The sequence below is a fragment of the Anolis sagrei genome, chromosome 11 (assembly GCF_037176765.1).
Source record: "Anolis sagrei isolate rAnoSag1 chromosome 11, rAnoSag1.mat, whole genome shotgun sequence".
Taxonomy (NCBI): domain Eukaryota; kingdom Metazoa; phylum Chordata; class Lepidosauria; order Squamata; family Dactyloidae; genus Anolis; species Anolis sagrei.
Window position 1 is genome coordinate 23528863 of NC_090031.1, and position 17927 is coordinate 23546789.

The window sequence follows — 17927 nt, forward strand, 5'->3', positions numbered from 1 at the left end:
AGATCCCAGTAAGGTATTATTAATATTATTAATTGCACGTACATAACACCACAGCACACCACACACCCATGCACATTAGGACATAGTGTCTGGGATTCGTCACTGAATATTGGACTCTTCCCAAGGGCCTGTGGTATTAGAGATATTATTAGAATATTATGATATATTATATATTATTATTATTATTATTATTATTTACATGTACTGTACATAACAACACGGCACACATGCGCATTAGGTCAAAGTGTCTGTGATTGGTCTCTGAATATCGGACTCTTCCCAAGGGCTTGGAATATTAGAGGTATTATATTATTATTATTATTATTATTATTATTATTATTATGTCTATGGAACACATGCATTTTGTATTGAGAGCTGGGTATCATTATTATTATTATTATTATTATTATTATTATTATTTACATGTACATCAAACCACACATCCATGCACATTAGGACAAAGTGTCTGGGATTTGTCTCTGAATATAAGACTCTTCCCAAGGGCCTGTGGTATTAGAGGTATTATTAGAATATTATTATTATTATTATTATTATTATTATTTACATGTACATAACAACACAGCGTACATGCACATTAGATGAAAGTGTCAGGGATTCGTCTCTGAATATCGGGCTCTTCCCAAGGGCCTGGGATATTAGAGGTATTATATTATGATTGTTATTATGTCTATGGAACACATGAATTTTGTGTTGAGAGCTGGGTATCATTATTATTATTATTATTATTACTATTATTTACATGTACATCACACCACACATCCATGCACATTAGGACAAAGTGTCTGGGATTCATCTCTGAATATCGGACTCTTCCCCAGGGCCTGGGGTATTAGAGGCATTATTATAGTATATTATTATTATTATTATTATTATTATTATTATTATTATTTTACTGACACAAAAACACAGTATGTCACAGGAAATGAGATCTATATGCTGGATTTCGTATCACAAAAGTCGAACACTTCCCAAGTGTCTAGGACTGTATGATGTATTTTATTATTATTATTATTATTAGTAGTAGTAGTAGTATTAGTAGTATTAGTATTATTATTTTACTGATACAAAAGCACAGTATGTCACAGCAAACGAGATCTATATGCTGGATTTCGTATCACAAAAGTCGAACACTTCCCAAGTGTCTAGGACTGTATGATGTATTTTATTAGTAGTAGTAGTAGTAGTAGTAGTAGTAGTATTTTACTGATACAAAAGCATAGTATGTCACAGCAAATGAGATCTATATGCTGGATTTCGTATCACAAAATCACAAATGTTGAACACTTCCCAAGTGTCTAGGACTGTGTGATGTATTATTTATTATTATTATTATTATTATTATTATTATTTGAAACACAAGATAAGTCCACAGGAAACAAGATCATTCTGCTGGCTGTTGTATTGGATCACACGTCGGACACTTCCCAAGTGTCTAGGACTGTGTGATGTATTGGCGAATAATGCGTGCAGGTCCCATTATTATTATTATTATTATTATTATTATTATTATTATTATTATTATTTGAAACACAACAAGATGAGTCCACAGCAAACAAGATAATTCTGCTGGCTGTTGTATTGGATCACACATCGGACACTTCCCAAGTGTCTTGGACTGTGTGATGTATTGGCAAATAATACATGAAGATTATTATTATTATTATTATTATTATTATTAATTACATGTAGATAACATCACACCACACACCCATGCACATTAGGTCCAAGTATGTGGGATTAGTTTCTGAATATCTTCCTAAAGAAAGATATTAGAGATATCTCTGATTATTATGTTTGTTTATATCCCGCTTTTTCTCTCCATAGGGAGACTCGTTTAATGTTCTTTTTCTTCTGTGAAGCTTTATTAGGAGCACCCATAGCATGGCCTGGCTATGGCACTAATAACAACCCTCTAATAACAACTGTAAAATATTATTCATCTATTAATCATGATTAATAATAACACCACAGTGATAAAAAAAATATTCATCTGGTGCCGCAGATGATTCTCCGGGTAAAAGGGAATAAGAGCTCCTGACTTGGAGATGGCTTGAAACGTTGCATCTAGAAATCGGACTGCGACGATGCCATGTATGTCTTTCCTCTATTGAACACAATGGGCAGAGCTGGAGAAGTTACTTTCTTAAAAGGCCAAATGAGAGTGAGCAAATCCAAAGCCCACTCAGTCATTTCTCACCATGGCTTTGAACCTTATAGCTGAATCTTTGCTAGGATCGATCCGGTGACGCAGTTGTGGCGTCAACACAGATCTCATGTCTTCAATAACCAGATTTAGGCCCCAAAAAAGTAGCTACATGTCAGTTGCGTTGTTTTATGAATATCAGGTTTTTTACATTATTATTCCATTTATATCTATCCTAGTATAGCTAGAAATTGTGGTACAGAACACAAGTAACTAGTGAGATCTGGGGAAGGCGTTTTCTCTCGCTGCGCATCGTAGTTATTGCCAAGGAGTAAAAAATTACACATTGGTCACTAATTCCTTCACAATATCGTTATACTACTCTGCCATTTGTTTCCTAACTTCATCCAAAGGGGAGGAAAGAGAGAGGAGGAAGGGAGGAGGGAAATAGATGGAAAGAAGAGAGAAAAGAGGACGAAGGGAAGAGCGAAGAGAGATGGAAAAAGTGATCTTTCATGTCTAGAAGAGCAGCATTAATGCTATAGGGAAATATGAGGAATAGCATCCCTCAAAAAGTAACTTTTTCTGAGCTCTGTGGTGGTGTGCGTGAAGACTGGGATTCGGGACTATCCAATTGTAACCCAGCACTAAAATACTAGGGGCCTATCAAATTGTAATCCAGCACTAAAGCACTAGAACATTTACACGTTTAATGCTGAGTATTATTATTAATAGTATTATTATTATTATTCCTGCCTTATTTTCCCCTCTCCACCGACTACCTCCTCTGAACCAACTTGTCAATATTTGATTTGCAAATAGAGACTGGTATTATTATTATTATTATTATTATTATTATTATTTTGCTGACACAAAAACACAGTATGTCACAGTATTATTAATAATAGTATTATTATTATTATTGTTATTATTATTATAATTCCTGCCTTATTTTACTCCTTCCACTGACTGGCTCTTCTGAACCAACTTGTCAATATTTGATCTGCAAATAGAGACTGGTAATATATTATTATTATTATTATTATTATTATTGACACAAAAGCACAGTATGTCACAGCAAACAAGATCTATATGCTGGATTTCGTATCACAAAATCACAAGTCAAACACTTCCCAAGCCTCTAGGACTGTGATGATGATGATTATTATTATTATTATTATTCTGACACAAAAACACAGTAAGTCACAGCAAACTAGATCTATATTCTGGATTTCGTATCACAAAATCATAAGTCGAACACTTCCCAAGCCTCTTGGACTGTGATTATTATTATTATTATTATTATTATTATTATTATTATTATTATTTTACTGACACAAAAACACAGTATGTCACAGCAAACGAGATATATATGCTGGATTTCGTATCACAGAATCACAAGTTGAACACTTCCCAAGCGTCTAGGACTGTGTGATGTATTATTATTACTATTATTATTACTTTACTGACACAAAAACACAGTATGTCACAGCAAACGAGATCTATATGCTGGATTTTGTATCACAAAATCACAAGTCAAACACTTCCCAAGTGTCTCGGACTGTGTGATGTATTTTATTATTAGTATTAGTATTAGTATTATTTTACTGATACAAAAGCACAGTATGTCACAGCAAATGAGATCTATATGCTGGATTTCGTATCACAAAATCACAAGTTGAACACTTCCCAAGCCTCTAGGATTGGGTGATGTATCATTATTATTATTGTTATTATTATTTTACTGACACAAAAACACAGTATGTCACAGCAAATGAGATCTATATGCTGGATTTCGTATTACAAAATCACAAGTCGGACACTTCCCAAGCCTCTAGGACTGTATGATTTATTATTATTATTATTATTATTATTATTATTATTATGCATTGCACCTCTGCTTTGACGCAGATGAGAATAGAGCAGTAGAAGCATTTTCCATCACAGAAATAAAGAGTGACAGTTGTGGGAGGGGGTTATGGATGTTTTGAAGCCATAGAGGGTGGATGTGGAATCCATGGATATGGAAGGCTGTGCAATCCTGGGTCCTTTCTTTTGAGGGAAAGGCATAATATCCAAGGAATGGGCAGAGGAAATGAAGAGTTGGGAAGGAACACAAGGCATGTGTTTGCGACCTTTCCTCCTCTGATGGACTGGATGGCCCATGAGGTCTCTTCCAACTCTTTGAATCTATGATTCTGATACGAAGGCCTTCTCTGAACCTTGACCCTGTCTGTTTTGTTGTTGTTGTTGTTGTTGTTGTTGTTGTTGTTGTTGTGCCTTGGCCAGGTTAGTTCAGAACCTTTGTCTTCCTCTGAGGCTGAGAGAGTGTTATCCATTGTTTTTTGATGGACTTGAAATCTGGCCTCTGAAACTATCGTCCAGTGCCCGTCTTCTCTTTTCTTCCCTTTTCCAAATTGACAATGCCGTCTCATGATAGGGCCAAAGCATAATAGCCTCCGTTTGGTCGTTTTCGCTTCTAGTCCGAGTTCAGGTTCAATGTATTCATTTGTCTTTTCGCATCACCATTCCTGGGGCAAGTGTTACGCATCGCCAACTCCTTTATTTGTGTCTTCTTCACACTGGTGCTAAATACAACGCACCAATTTTGTATTCAAATCTTATCGAGCCACGGGGAGAGGCGGGTAAGCAATAATATTAATAATTGTAATATTGGGAGTGTGCCTGGCCCTGATGGTAGTGAGCCTGTCGCTGATGAGAGTGTGTCCCGGCCCTGACTTATCTTGGTTTGCTTTCAAATGCCCTTACAATCCTTACCATCTCGAAGTCTATTTTGCTCATTACGTGACGGAAAGGGAACGCTCTTCTGCTGTTCGGTTGTCCGCTTTGTGAAATACTTCCCCGCAGAGACACGGCTACGCTGGTGCCTATTTTCTAGTATTATTTTGATTTCGAGTTTTTTTCAATATGTGTTCTAATTCTGTTTCTTATGTCTTAAGGGTCTTCATTTGTCAATCGGTGGGTTGACAACATTGTTTAGCTATATTTGTCATTTGCATTCCAAGTTTGGTTCTTGCTCCCATCTGATTTTGCATAGATTTCCCTCTCCGTTTCCAGTAGTATCACAGACATTTTGCCCACCAATTCATTATAACCCTGTATCAAAACCAGATCTGAGCACTTCTATCAGTCCGGATAAAACAAACACAATTCCCGGGCAGACAAACTGGGAAAATGGTGGTGGCCACCTTCTCATTTCTCCATATGTTTTCTATGGAAGTGTTTCATATGGTATTTTCATCCGTCGCCGTTTTGATTTTGCTCTTGTGATTCGTTTCAGAAATCCATATATACCGTATTTCTTCGATTGTTAGACGCTACCGATTGTAAGATGCACACTAATTTCAATACCAACAACAGGGGGGAAAGGCTCCCTCTATCTATCTATCTATCTATCTATCTATCTATCTATCAGTGATTCTCAACATTCCTAGTGCCGTGACCCCTTCATACAGTTCCTCATGTTGTGGTGACCCCCAACCATAACATTATTTTCGTTGCTACTTCATAATTGTCATTTTGCTACTGTTATGAATCGTAATGTAAATATCTGATTGGTAGGATGGATTTTCATTAACTGGACCAAATACTCGATACACCCAAATTTTAATACTGGTGGGGTTGGTGGGGGATTGATTTGTCATTTAGGAGTTGTAGTTGCTGGGATTTATAGTTCACCTACAATCAAAGAGCATTCTGAACTCCACCAATAATGGAATTGAACCAAAGTTGGCACAAAGAACTCCCAGGACCAACAGAAAATACTGGAAGGATCTGGTGGGCATTGACCTTGAGTTTGGGAGTTGTAGTTCACCTACATCCAGAGAGCACTGTGGACTCGCACAATGATGGATGTGGACCAAACTTGGCACCAATACTCAATATACCCAAAGGTGAACACTGGTGGAGTTTGGGGGAAATAGACCTTGACATTTGGGAGTTGTAGTTGCTGGGATTTATAGTTCTCCTACAATCAAAGAACATTTGAACTCTACCAAAGATAAAATTGGGCCAAACTTCTCACACAGGACTCCCATGAGCGACAGAAAATACAGTGTTTTCTGATGGTCTTTGGCGACCCCCAGGTTGAGAAACATTGTTGTATCTCCTTATTCATTTGTTTTTAATGGAAGTGTTTCTTACGGTGTTTTCATCCGTCGCTGTTTTGATTTTGTTCCTGTTCTTTGTGATCCGTTTTGAAAACCCATATATACCGTATTTCTTTGATTGTAAGACGCTACCGATTGTAAGATGTACTTGAATTCCAACACCAGCAACAGGGGAAAAAGTCTATCTCTATACATACATACAACATACATACATACATATACTAGCTGTACCCGCTACGCGTTGCTGTGGCCAACCTTCCTTCTTTCTCTCCTTCCTCCTTTCTTTCTTTCTTTCCTTCCTTCCTTCCTTCCTTCCTTCCCTCCCTCTTTCCTTCCTTCCTTCCTTCCCTCCCTCTTTCCTTCCTTCCTTCCTTCCTTCCTTCCTTCCTTCCTTCCTTCCTTCCCTTTTTTCTTTTTTCTCCTTCCTTCCTTCCTTCCTTCCTTCCTTCCTTCCCTCCCTCTTTCCTTCCTTCCTTCTTTCCTTCCTTCCTTCCTTCCCTCCCTCCCTCCCTTCCTTCCTTCCTTCCTTCCTTCCTTCCTTCCTTCCTTCCTTCCCTCCCTCCCTCCCTCCCTCCCTCCCTATTTTTCTTTCCCTCTCTCCTTCCTTCCTTCCTTCCTTCCCCTCCCTTTTTCTTTCTCTCCTTTCTTCCTTCTCTACTAATTTTTGGACTGTAACTCCCAGCAGTCCTCCTGATCCATCAACCTACCTACTGTCTATCTCTATCTAATCTATATATCTCATCAATCTGGAGGATTACTGGGAGTTGCGGTCCAAGAAGAGGAAATCGGAAATATGTACAGATTGGGATGCACTCAAAGAGATCCAAGGAGAAGCAAGCTTACAGCTTGGAAGCAGTGCATTTGGAGCATCCTCATCCCCTAAAGGGCCTGGTGAAGGAGATGCTGAGAACTGTCGTTTCCATGCATGCGCTGTATCGTCATTTAACTTTTTGGGGTGTTTAAGCCCTTTCCGCTGTTTTTTGGAGGGGTTTATTAGTGATGGTCACTTGTTGGTCTGTTAGGGGTGTAGTGTCCAAATTTGGTGTCAATTCATCAAGTGGTTTTTGAGTTATGTTAACCCCACAAACGAACATTACATTTTTATTTATATAGATAATATGTATGTGCAGCTGTGATTCTAAGGAACACCCCATTCTTAAGAGGCAAAACTGTGTCTTAGAATTGAAGAAATATTGTGTGTGTTTTTTTTCATCCCAGACTATTGTCTGTACACTTGGAGACTTCTTGTATCAGCTTCCCTGGTTGGTTTATGTCATCCCAGCATCGAACCAAAAAAGGCAACGTCTAGGACTTTTCAATAAGTCCGGATGTACCCTCATTAAATAATACAACCCTACTATATTCTCTGTTAGGCCTCATACTTGAGTATTGGGTTCGGTTACTTGTTTTCGGAAGGATGTTGAGAAGTTGGAGGAGGTTCAGAGAACAATGAGGATGATCAGAAGGATGCAAAACAAAAGAAAGGAGGGAAGGTTGAGCTGGGGATGGAAAAGAAGGTCAAGAAGATGTTGGAAAGAAACCAATGGACCAAGAAATGGTGGGGTCCCTTTATCTAGACCTTCTCAAAAGGGGTTGAAGATCTAGGATCTCTGGTTGGGGCTCCTCCATCATGACCTATGTGTTCTCTTCCCTCTCTAGGATCCTGGGATATATTGGGATGGAAGGGTTTTCTTGAATATGCTGCAAGAAAGGTCACTTTGGTTCTTACACGCATATTACAGACCAGTACCACATGTATTTACTTTAGATGCCGTGGTGTCCAACCTGTGGCCCTCAAGATGTTTGGGCCTCCAATTCCCAGAAGCTCTAACTTTCTTGTCCAATGGCTAAGGATTCTGGGAACTGAAGTTCAAATCCAGAAGGTGACAAGTTTGACAGCTAATCACCTCTCAACAAAGGATTCCCCAAGGCAGTAAGAAGCTACACCTTGAAACTGCTAGGCTATTAAATGCTATCAAGGTGTCCAATGGCAACATTCACACCTACCTCCAACAGACAAGAGTTCTTTCTCCCACCCTGGACATCATTCCACAGGTATATAAACCAGCTTCAATGCCTGACTGCCCTCTGCCTGGGGGCATCCTTTGTTGGGATGGTAATCAAACTGGCCAATGGCAACATTCACACCTAACTCCAACAAGCAAGAGTTCTTTCTCCCACACTGGACATTATTCCACAGGTATATAAACCAGCTTCAATGCCTGGCTGCTCTCTGCCTGGGGGCATCCTTTGTTGGGATGGTAATCAAGGTGGCCAATAGCAACATTCACACCTAGCTCCAACAGACAAGAGTTCTTTCTCCCACCCTGGACATCATTCCACAGATATATAAACCCAATTTTCCTAGTTTCCAGCAGACCTCACAACCTCTGAGGATGCCTGCCATAGATGCTTGCGAAACGTCAGGAGAGAATGCTTCTGGCACATGGCCAGACAGCCTGAAAAACTTACAACAATCCAAGTTCGACATTTAGAATCAGTAAGGATTGGAGTTCATGGCTCAATTCCCTCCCAAGGGAAGCCCGCTTGGCCCCGTCCCTGTTTTCGTTCTGTCAATATATTAAGATATTTTAATGCTCCCTGGCTTGTAGAAACTGACTGGAATGGGCTTTTCATGCTGTGTGAAGCCATTTCTAAGGATTGTATGTAATGTTTTAGTGAATGTTCATGGCCCTAACCTAATACGATTTTTATTTTGGATTCCTGGGATGTCCTGGGGAGATACACATACATGTACACATCCTCCCTCCCCCCCCATTCTCTATATATATCCATACATACTAACATATATGTTGGAGCTGCTTCTGTCCCTTCTTCTTTCTCTCTTCTCATTCTTTCTTCATTTTCCTTCCTTCCGCTTTCCTCCTTTCACTTTTTATTCCTTCCTTCCTTCCTTTCCTTTTTCCCCTCTCCTTCCTTTCCCTTTCTTCTTCCTCTCTTCCTTCCTTTCCTTTTCTTCCTTTTCCTTCCTTCCCCTTCCTTCCCTTCTCCTTTTCTTCCTTCCTTTCCTTTTCTTCCTTTTCCTTCCTTCCCCTTCCCTTCTCCTTTTCTTTCTTTCTTTCCTTCCTTCCTTCCTTCCTTCCTTCCTTCCTACCTTCCTTCCCTTCCCTTCCCTCCCCTTCCCCTTCCTTCCTGTCTCATTTTCTTTCCTTTCCTTTTTCTCTTTCTCTCTTTCCTTCCTTTTCCGTTCCTTTCCTTCCTCTTTCTCCCTTCTCCAGCTCTGAAAAGGCCTACTTCACAATGTCTCTCTGTGGCAAGGTAGCTCTCTTTGTGGCTCCTTCCTTCCTTCCTTCCTTCCTTCCATTTCCTTCCCTTTCTCCTTCCCTTTCCTTTCCTTCCTCTTTCTCCCTTCTTCAGCTCTGAGAAGGCCTACTTCCAATGTCTCTCTGTGGCAAAGTAGCTCTCTTTGTTACTCCTTCCTTCCTTTTCCTCCCTTCCATTTCCTTCCCTTCCCTTCCCTTCCCTTCCTCTTTCTCCCTTCTCCAGCTCTGAGAAGGCCTACTTCCAATGTCTCTCTGTGGCAAGGTAACTCTCTTTGTAGCTCCTTCCTTCTTTTTCCTTCCTTCCCTTTCTCCTTTCCTTTCCTTCCTCCTTCTCCCTTCTCCAGCTCTGAAAAGGCCTACTTCACTGTGGTACAAACAGAAAGGCAGAAAACACAGTCTTTTCTATCGATCCTGGGGGTTCTGTGTGGGAAGTTTGGCCCCATTCTATCGGTGGTGGTATTCCGAATGCTCTTTGATGTAGATGAGCTATAAATCCTCCTTCTGCCTTCCTAACCTCTGGCCTCTTTGCGTCTCCAGGTGTTTTGGGACCAAGTGCGCCGGCTGTGCGCAAGGCATCTCTCCCAGCGACTTGGTGCGCCGAGCCAGGAGCAAAGTCTTTCACTTGAACTGTTTCACGTGCATGATGTGCAACAAGCAGCTCTCCACCGGCGAGGAGCTCTACATCATCGATGAGAACAAGTTCGTCTGCAAAGAAGATTACCTGAGCAACAGCAACACTGCCAAAGAGAACAGTTTGCACTCAGGTGAGGAGGGAGGGGGCTCTTCGCAGAGCGACAGACAGGGACCGCTTTCGCTTGTGGATTCCAAAATTAGACAGGGAGCTGGTCTGAAAGGTTGCCTTCAGCACCTCGGTCCCATCCAAGGCCTAACCAGGGCTGGCCCTGCCTAGAATGGGAGAAATACAACAGTCCAAGTACAATACAACCCCTTATCCACCTATTCAGTATCCACTGATTGATGCTCCGAAAAATATTCAATATACACATCCTGGAAGTGTTTGTGGGCCTTTCTAGTGCCGTTCTATGGTATGCCCCAAATGTAGGGTTCACTATTATCGGCAGTTTCAGGTATCCACAGATTCTGCAAAGATATGGGAGTTCCAGAACCAAAGAATAATAGAGTTAGAAGAGACCACATGAGTCATATTCTTTTATTTAGTTGCCCTTAGGTACTATCTTTACATTTTGTCCAGCATCTCCCTCCCTTCCCTTTTTCCTTCCCCTTTTCCTTCCTCCTCTGCACTCCTTTTCTTCCTTCCTTCCTTCCTTCCTTCCTTCCTTCCTTCCTTCCTTCCTTCCTTCCTCTCTCCCTCCCTCCTTCTCTCCCTCCTTCCCTCCTTTCCTGTCTTCCTTCATCTTCCTTCCTCCATTCCTTTCTCTTCCTTCCTTCCTTCCTTCCTTCCTTCCTTCCTTCCTCTATACCTCCCCTCTTCCTCCTTCCCTTCCTCTCTTCCTTCATCTTCATTCCTTCATTCCTTTCCCTTCCTTCCTTCCTTCCTTCCTTCCTTCCTTCCTTCCTTCCTCTATACTTTCCTCCTTCCTTTTTCCCTCCCTTCCTCTCTTCCTTCATCTTCCTTCCTTCCTTTCCCTTCCTCCCTCTCTTCCTTCCTTCCTTCCTTCCTTCCTTCCTTTCTCTTCCTTCCTTCCTTCCTTCCTTCCTTCCTTCCTCTATCCCTCCCCCCTCCCTTCTTTCTTCCCTTCATCTTCCATTTATTCTTCTTTCCTTCCTCTCTTCCTTCCTTTCATCCTTCCTCTATCCTTCCCTTCCTTCCCTTTCTCACTTCCTTCCCTCCCACCCTCCCTTCCTTTGTTCCTTTCTTCCTCCCTCTTTATTTCTTCCTCTATCCCTCCCTCCCTCTCTTCCTCCTTCCCTCCCTTCCTCTTCCTTCCCTTCCTTCTTTTCTCCCTCCCTTTCTCCCTTCCTTCCTTCCATTCTCTTTATTTCTTCCTTCCTTCCTCTATCCATCCCTTTCTTCTTTCCCTCTTCCCGTCATCCTTCCTTCCTTTCTCTATCTCTTCCTCCTTCCCTTCCTTCCCTTCCTCTCTTCCCTTCCACCCTCCCTTCCTTCTTTCCTTCCTCTTCCTTCCGTTCTATTCTATTTCTTCCCTCCTCTATCCCTCCCTCTCTTCCTGTCTTCTTCCCTCCCTTCCTCTTCCTTCCCTTCCTCCCTCCCTTCTTTCCTTTCTTCTTCCTCCTTCCTTCCATCCTCTTTATTACTTTCTTCCTCTATCCCTCCCTCCCTTCCTGTCTTCCTCCTTCCCTCCCTTCTTCTCCCTCTCTCCCTCTCCCCCTTTCTGTCATTCTTCCTTCCTCTTCCTTCCTTCCTTCTTTCCTCTATCCCACCCTCCCTCTCTTCCTCCCTCCTTTCCTCTTCCTTCTCTCCTTCCTCCCTCCCTTCCTCCCTCCCCTCTCTTCCTCTCTTCCTTCCTTCTTTGTCCCTCCCTCTCTTCCTTTTTTCTATTCCCTTCAAAGAAGCCTCATATCTGGGGGAAAGCAAAGGCTGGCTCTTCTTCTCGCTTGCCAACGGGGAAGTTCTCACCTTCCTTGCCGTGATAGGGATGAAAGCCTCCACAAACTCAAGGAGAGGAAGGGAAAGAAATGCCAGCCTCGTAGTCGAGCAAATATTTGCGGCTTGCAATCCACAGGATGAAAGGCGCCTCTTCTCCCTTCATTTGCTCCTGGGGGGCTGAGAGCCTCTGGAGGCCCACACATCAGAGGGAAGAAGGCCTATCTGTGGAGTTTACAGTCCACACTTGGATGCCAACCTGCTGGGAGCCTATGGATCTCTTCCTTTTCCCTGAAGATGGGATTTCCATTTTCGGGAGGAGATCAGAGGAGGAGGGAGAGAGAGGCACACCTTGTGTCAGACGTGTGTTTGGTGTGGAGTTGGCACCCGAGTGTCACGGCCCACGTGCAAAGTGTGGAGGCCTCTTGCGATTCCCTGAGAAAACTGGGGTGCTATTTCCTCCCCTCTTAAGCAAAGAAAGGAGGAGAGAAACAAAGGAGTAAGAAAATTGTTTTCCAGACCCAATGGCTTCATCTCAGGAATGTCAAAAACACTTACTTGGATTAGAATAGTTTCTAATCCAATGTTTCTCAACCTTCCTGATGCCGCGACCCCTTAATACAGTTCCTCATGTTGTGGAGACCCCCAACCATAACATTATTTTTATTGCTACTAAACTTGGCACACAGAACTCCCATAGATCTTGACATTTGGGAGCTGTAGTTGGTGGGATTTGTAGTTCACCTCCAATCAAAGAGCATTCTGAACGCCACCAATGATGGAATTGAACCAAACTTGGCACATGGAACTCCCAAGACCAACAGAAGATACTGGAAGTGTTTGGTGGGCATTGACCTTGAGTTTGGGAGTTGTAGTTCAGCTACATCCAGAGAGCACTGTGGACTCAAACAATGATGGATCTGGACCCAACTCGGCACCAATACTCAATATGCCCAAATGCGAATACTGGTGGAATTTGGGGGAAATAGATATTGATATTTGGGAGTTGTAGTTGCTGGGATTTATAGTTCTCCTACAATCAATGAGCATTCTGAACTCCACCAATGATGAAATTGAACCAAACTTGGCATACGGAACTCCCATGACCAATAGAAGGGTTGGGTGGGTATTGATCTTGAGTTTGGGAGTTGTAGTTCGCCTACATCCAGAGAGCACTGTGGACTCAGATAATGATGGATCTGGACCAAACTAGGCACCAATACTCAATATGCCCAAATGTGAAAACTGGTGGAGTTTGGGGGAAATAGACCTTGACATTTTGGAGTTGTAGTTGTTGGGATGTACAGTTCATCCAATGTTCCTCAACCTTCCTGATGCCAAGACCCCTTAATACAGTTCCTCATGTTGTGGAGACCCCGACCATAACATTATTTTCATTGCTACCAAACTTGGCACACAGAACTCCCACAGATCTTGACATTTGGGAATTGTAGTTGCTGGGGTTTATAGTTCACCTACAATCAAAGAGCATTCTGAACTCTACCAACGATGGAATTGAACCAAACTTCCCCACACAGAACCCCCATGATCAACAGAAAATACTGCGTTTTCTGATGGTCTTTGGCGACCCCTCTGACACCCCCAATCGCAATCCCACCCCACCCCCCGGGATCCCGATCCCCAGCTTGAGAAACACTGTTCTAATCTATGGCAGTCTTATCCCTTTCATGACAAAATGGGTCCAATTTGCCTTCCTTTGAGGTAGAGAGAGTGTGACTTTCCCTTTATAATTGGACAGTAAGAAAACCACACCTAAAGGAAGCAACATATCGATCCATAAACAGACCTAAACAACAATTACATAATGACATACTTTCTCTTAACATCTCTAACGACAGGTAACTCTCAAATACAAACAAACGTTTCACTATGAATAGGTTTTTAATTAGGACTTCCCTGATTGTTGATGTTTTAATTCCATGTTAAGTGTTTGTATGTTGGGTTGTTGTGTGTTTTCTGGGCTGTCTGGCCATGTTCCAGAAGCAATCTCTCCTGACGTTTCGCCTGCATCTATGGCAGGCATCCTCCGAGGTTGTGAGATCCTCACAACCTCGGAGGATGTCTGCCATAGATGTGGGCGAAACGTTAGGAGAGAATGCTTCTGGAACATGGCCTTACAGCCACGAAAACACACAACAACCCAGTGATTCCAGCTATGAAAGCCTTTGACAACACATTGTTTGTATGTTTTAAATAATAATAATAATAATAATACTATTATATTATATAATTAATTAAATAATAATAATAATAATAATAATAATAATAAGTGCTTGGGAAGTGTTCCACTTATGATTTTGTGATATGAAATCCAGCATATATATCTTGTTTGCTGTGACATGCTGTGTTTTTGTGTCAGAATAATAATAATAATAATAATAATAATAATAGACAAAATCACGATCGGTCAACTGCAAAAGGCCACCTTACTTGGATCTGCGTACATAATTTGAAAATACACCACACAGTCCTAAATGCTTGGGAAGTATTTGACTTGTGTATTTTGCAAAACAATATCCAGCATATATATCTCGTTTGCTGTGTTTTTGTGTCAGAAAAATAATAATAATAATAATAATAATAATAATAATATAAAAGAAATGCTTCCTTTTTGTCAGTTACTCTATAATATAGTTTGCCCAACACTTTGCTTCTCTGCTGACGTAATTTCTAAACACCATCCATCTGTATGAAATCTATATTGTCAAATCCTCCAGTAAGATAATCTCTGAGCCCTACAATATATACAAACATAACAGAATGTCGACCCATGACAGCCATTCATCATATGTTCTTTTATTTGCATAAGCATTTGCGAATAAGAGACCCCATGGGCCATCTAGTCCAACCCCCTGCCATGCAGGAAAAGCACAATCAAAGCATTCCCAACAGATAATAACAATATAATAGTAATAACAACACCAACAAGACTATTTATATTCCGCCCATCTCTCTGAGAGGACTCAGAGTGTATTACAGTATATACACAGACACAGACAAACATTCAATGCCTTGTTACAATGACATACACTGAGACACAAATACACAGGCAAAGGCTTCTCCTTTCATTTCCGACTCTGGGAGATATGCTCTTTCTCCATTTCCAACTTAGGAGCCTGCCTCTGTAAACACCTCCTGGTCGTGTGGCCAGCATGACTGCTTGGAGTGTCCTTTTTGCCTTTTCCCGCCACTCACATTTGCATGTTTTTGAACTGCTAGGTTGGCAGGAGCTGGAGCTGACACCCGGGAGTACATCCCGTTTCACAGACTCAAACTGCCAACCTTCAGGTCAGCAGTTTAGCAGCGCAAAGGGTTAACCAATTTGCGCCACTGCAGCCCCACCGCAGATGGCCATCCAGATTCTAAGCCTCCAAAGAAGAATCTTCCACCAGATTCCGAGACAGAGAGTTCCTCTTTTGAACAGCTTTTATGGTCAGGATGTTTTCCTCATGTTGACGCCATGGCACCATTGAGGCCTAGTCTCCAAGGCTGCAGAAAAGCTGGCTGGCTATCAGGAACTGTGAGAGTTGAAGTCCAAAACACCTGGAGGGCCAAAGTTTGCCTATACCTGATCTAAATTGTACTCTGCAATGCATCTCTGGACCAGTCCCCCAGGTGTTTTGGACTTGAGCTTTCAGGATTCCAGGCCACTGGACAAACTAGAGTCGGAGGCCCAAACTCTGGACGGTTGCCTGACCTAACTATGTGCTTCCCTCTCTTCCAGTCACCACTGGCAGCGACCCCAGTCTCTCTCCGGACTCCCAGGACCCCTGCCAGGACGACGCCAAGGACTCTGAATGCGCCAATGCCTCCGACAAGGAGGTGGGTAGCAACGAGAACGACGACCAAAACCTGGGGGCCAAGCGGAGGGGCCCCCGCACCACCATCAAGGCCAAGCAGCTGGAGACCCTCAAGGCTGCCTTCGCCGCCACCCCCGAAACCCACTCGGCACATCCGTGAGCAGTTGGCCCAGGAGACAGGCCTCAACATGCGAGTCATCCAGGTAAGCGAGGCACAGCCTCTCCGGGAAATACGGCATCGTTGTTTTGCTCTCGAGGGACCTTATCACCTTATACACCGCCGTTATATCACTACTCAGGTTTTTTTAGGACTAGATGCATACTATATTCAGATGGCATGCTTATTGACCCCGTCACGCCCAATTCTAACATTTGGAAAATACTGTCCTTTGACACATCACATCACGTCAGGCTGGCTCCTGGCAATCTGTTTGAGTACTTGCCTAGTCACTCCCCCCCTCCCCAAATAATCCTAATATTGCACAGAAGTTTCAAACGACCATTTTCGTGAGATTTTAGCGAATGGAATGCATATTGATTTTACAACCACACGTAAAAATGGCACATCAGAACTGTATTAAACCCAAAAGCATGATAAGAATCCCACGTGCTATTACTCTGCTGCTGCAACGCTTTGCAGATGGATTCCAACGCATTACAACGGTAGAGCTGCGCAGCGGAATCGTGCTGGGCCCATAACCCGTTGTTGGAGAATCAGAGCCGTTAGGCTCAAGATAACCCTCAGTTGGGGTGATTCCACCATAAATATAGCAGAACTCCAGAAGTAAACTTTATAACCAGCGGAAATGTACATGTGATGAACTAGGATAGCCTTCTATGGTCTTAGGCGATCCCTCATTTTCCGAGGATGATTGTCTTCCAATATTCTTGTGGGTCCGTATGTGGCTGTGGAGCCCTATTCTTGCTCTGCATCTTCTTCCGCAGTGAGGGCATTGGTTTCCAGGTGGAAGGTGGTCTCGGTCGGGGTTGGCTTGATGCACCTCCCTCTTGGCACGCTTCTCCCTTTCACCCTCCATTCGTGTCTCTTCAAATTCTGCAGCACTGCTGGTCACTGCTGACCTCCAGCTGGAGCGGTCAAGGGCCAGGGCTTCCCAGTTCTCAGTGTCTATGCCAGAGTTTTTAAGGTAGCCTTCTATATCTTAGCATGGATCAGGATTGCCGAGTCAGAATTTAAGGTCCAAAAATATTTATTGAAGTAAAAGAAATACATTCTTGATAGAAGAGGACTTGGAGGTAACTAGCTTACTAGCTTGTGTCATTTTTGAGAACTCAATCTATTCGCAAAAATATATACAGTTTGACGTTTACGGATGATTCTTCGAGGTTTACAACGGTAGAGCTGCGCAGCGGAATCGTGCTGGGCCCATAACCCTTTGTTGGAGAATCTGAGCCGTTAGGTTCAAGATAACCCTCAGTTGGTGTGATTCCACGATAACTGTAGCAGAGTGCCAGAAGTAAACTTTATAACCAGTAGAAACGTACGTGTGGCGAACTAGGATAGCCTTCTATATCTTCGGCTGGATCAGGATGTTGCACTCCAGGACAGGAAAACGCTCTCTGACTTTAAACACCACACCATTGGATGGAAAACAATCCTTTTATTGAAGATAATTAAAAAGCATTAAGGTGAAAAAGCACTTTAAAGAAATAGGTAAATCCAATTAGGCAGGAAGATAAGCAGGAAGAAAGCAGTCCAGGGTAACAGTCCAGCAAAGTCAATGAAAACAAAGTCAAAACTTTCCAAACAAACTGCAAGAAATCAGGAAACATGAATCCAAGGCATCAATATAAAAGCATAGACCAAAACCATGAATCGAAGGCAGGCATGTAGCCAGGGGGAAATGAAATCCTGGCTACGGGCCTGATCGAAGGCACTTAAATATGAATTTCCCAAGCGAAGTTTCCATGAACAAGGACGAGATCTTGACTTGATTCCAAATGATGCTTCATCTGACTACATATCCAGTACTTATTTATTTG

The 17927-nt window shown here is 42.3% G+C and overlaps 1 protein-coding gene across 1 annotated transcript in view; it reads left to right on the top strand.

Moving 5' to 3' along the window:
* Nucleotides 1-17927, top strand: part of LHX1 (LIM homeobox 1) — a 54874-nt gene that overhangs the window by 16293 nt on the left and 20654 nt on the right. The window contains 3 exon segments of the mRNA XM_060757027.2: nucleotides 10116-10342; nucleotides 15851-16059; nucleotides 16061-16129. Of these exon segments, the coding sequence (XP_060613010.1) occupies nucleotides 10116-10342; nucleotides 15851-16059; nucleotides 16061-16129 (505 nt within the window).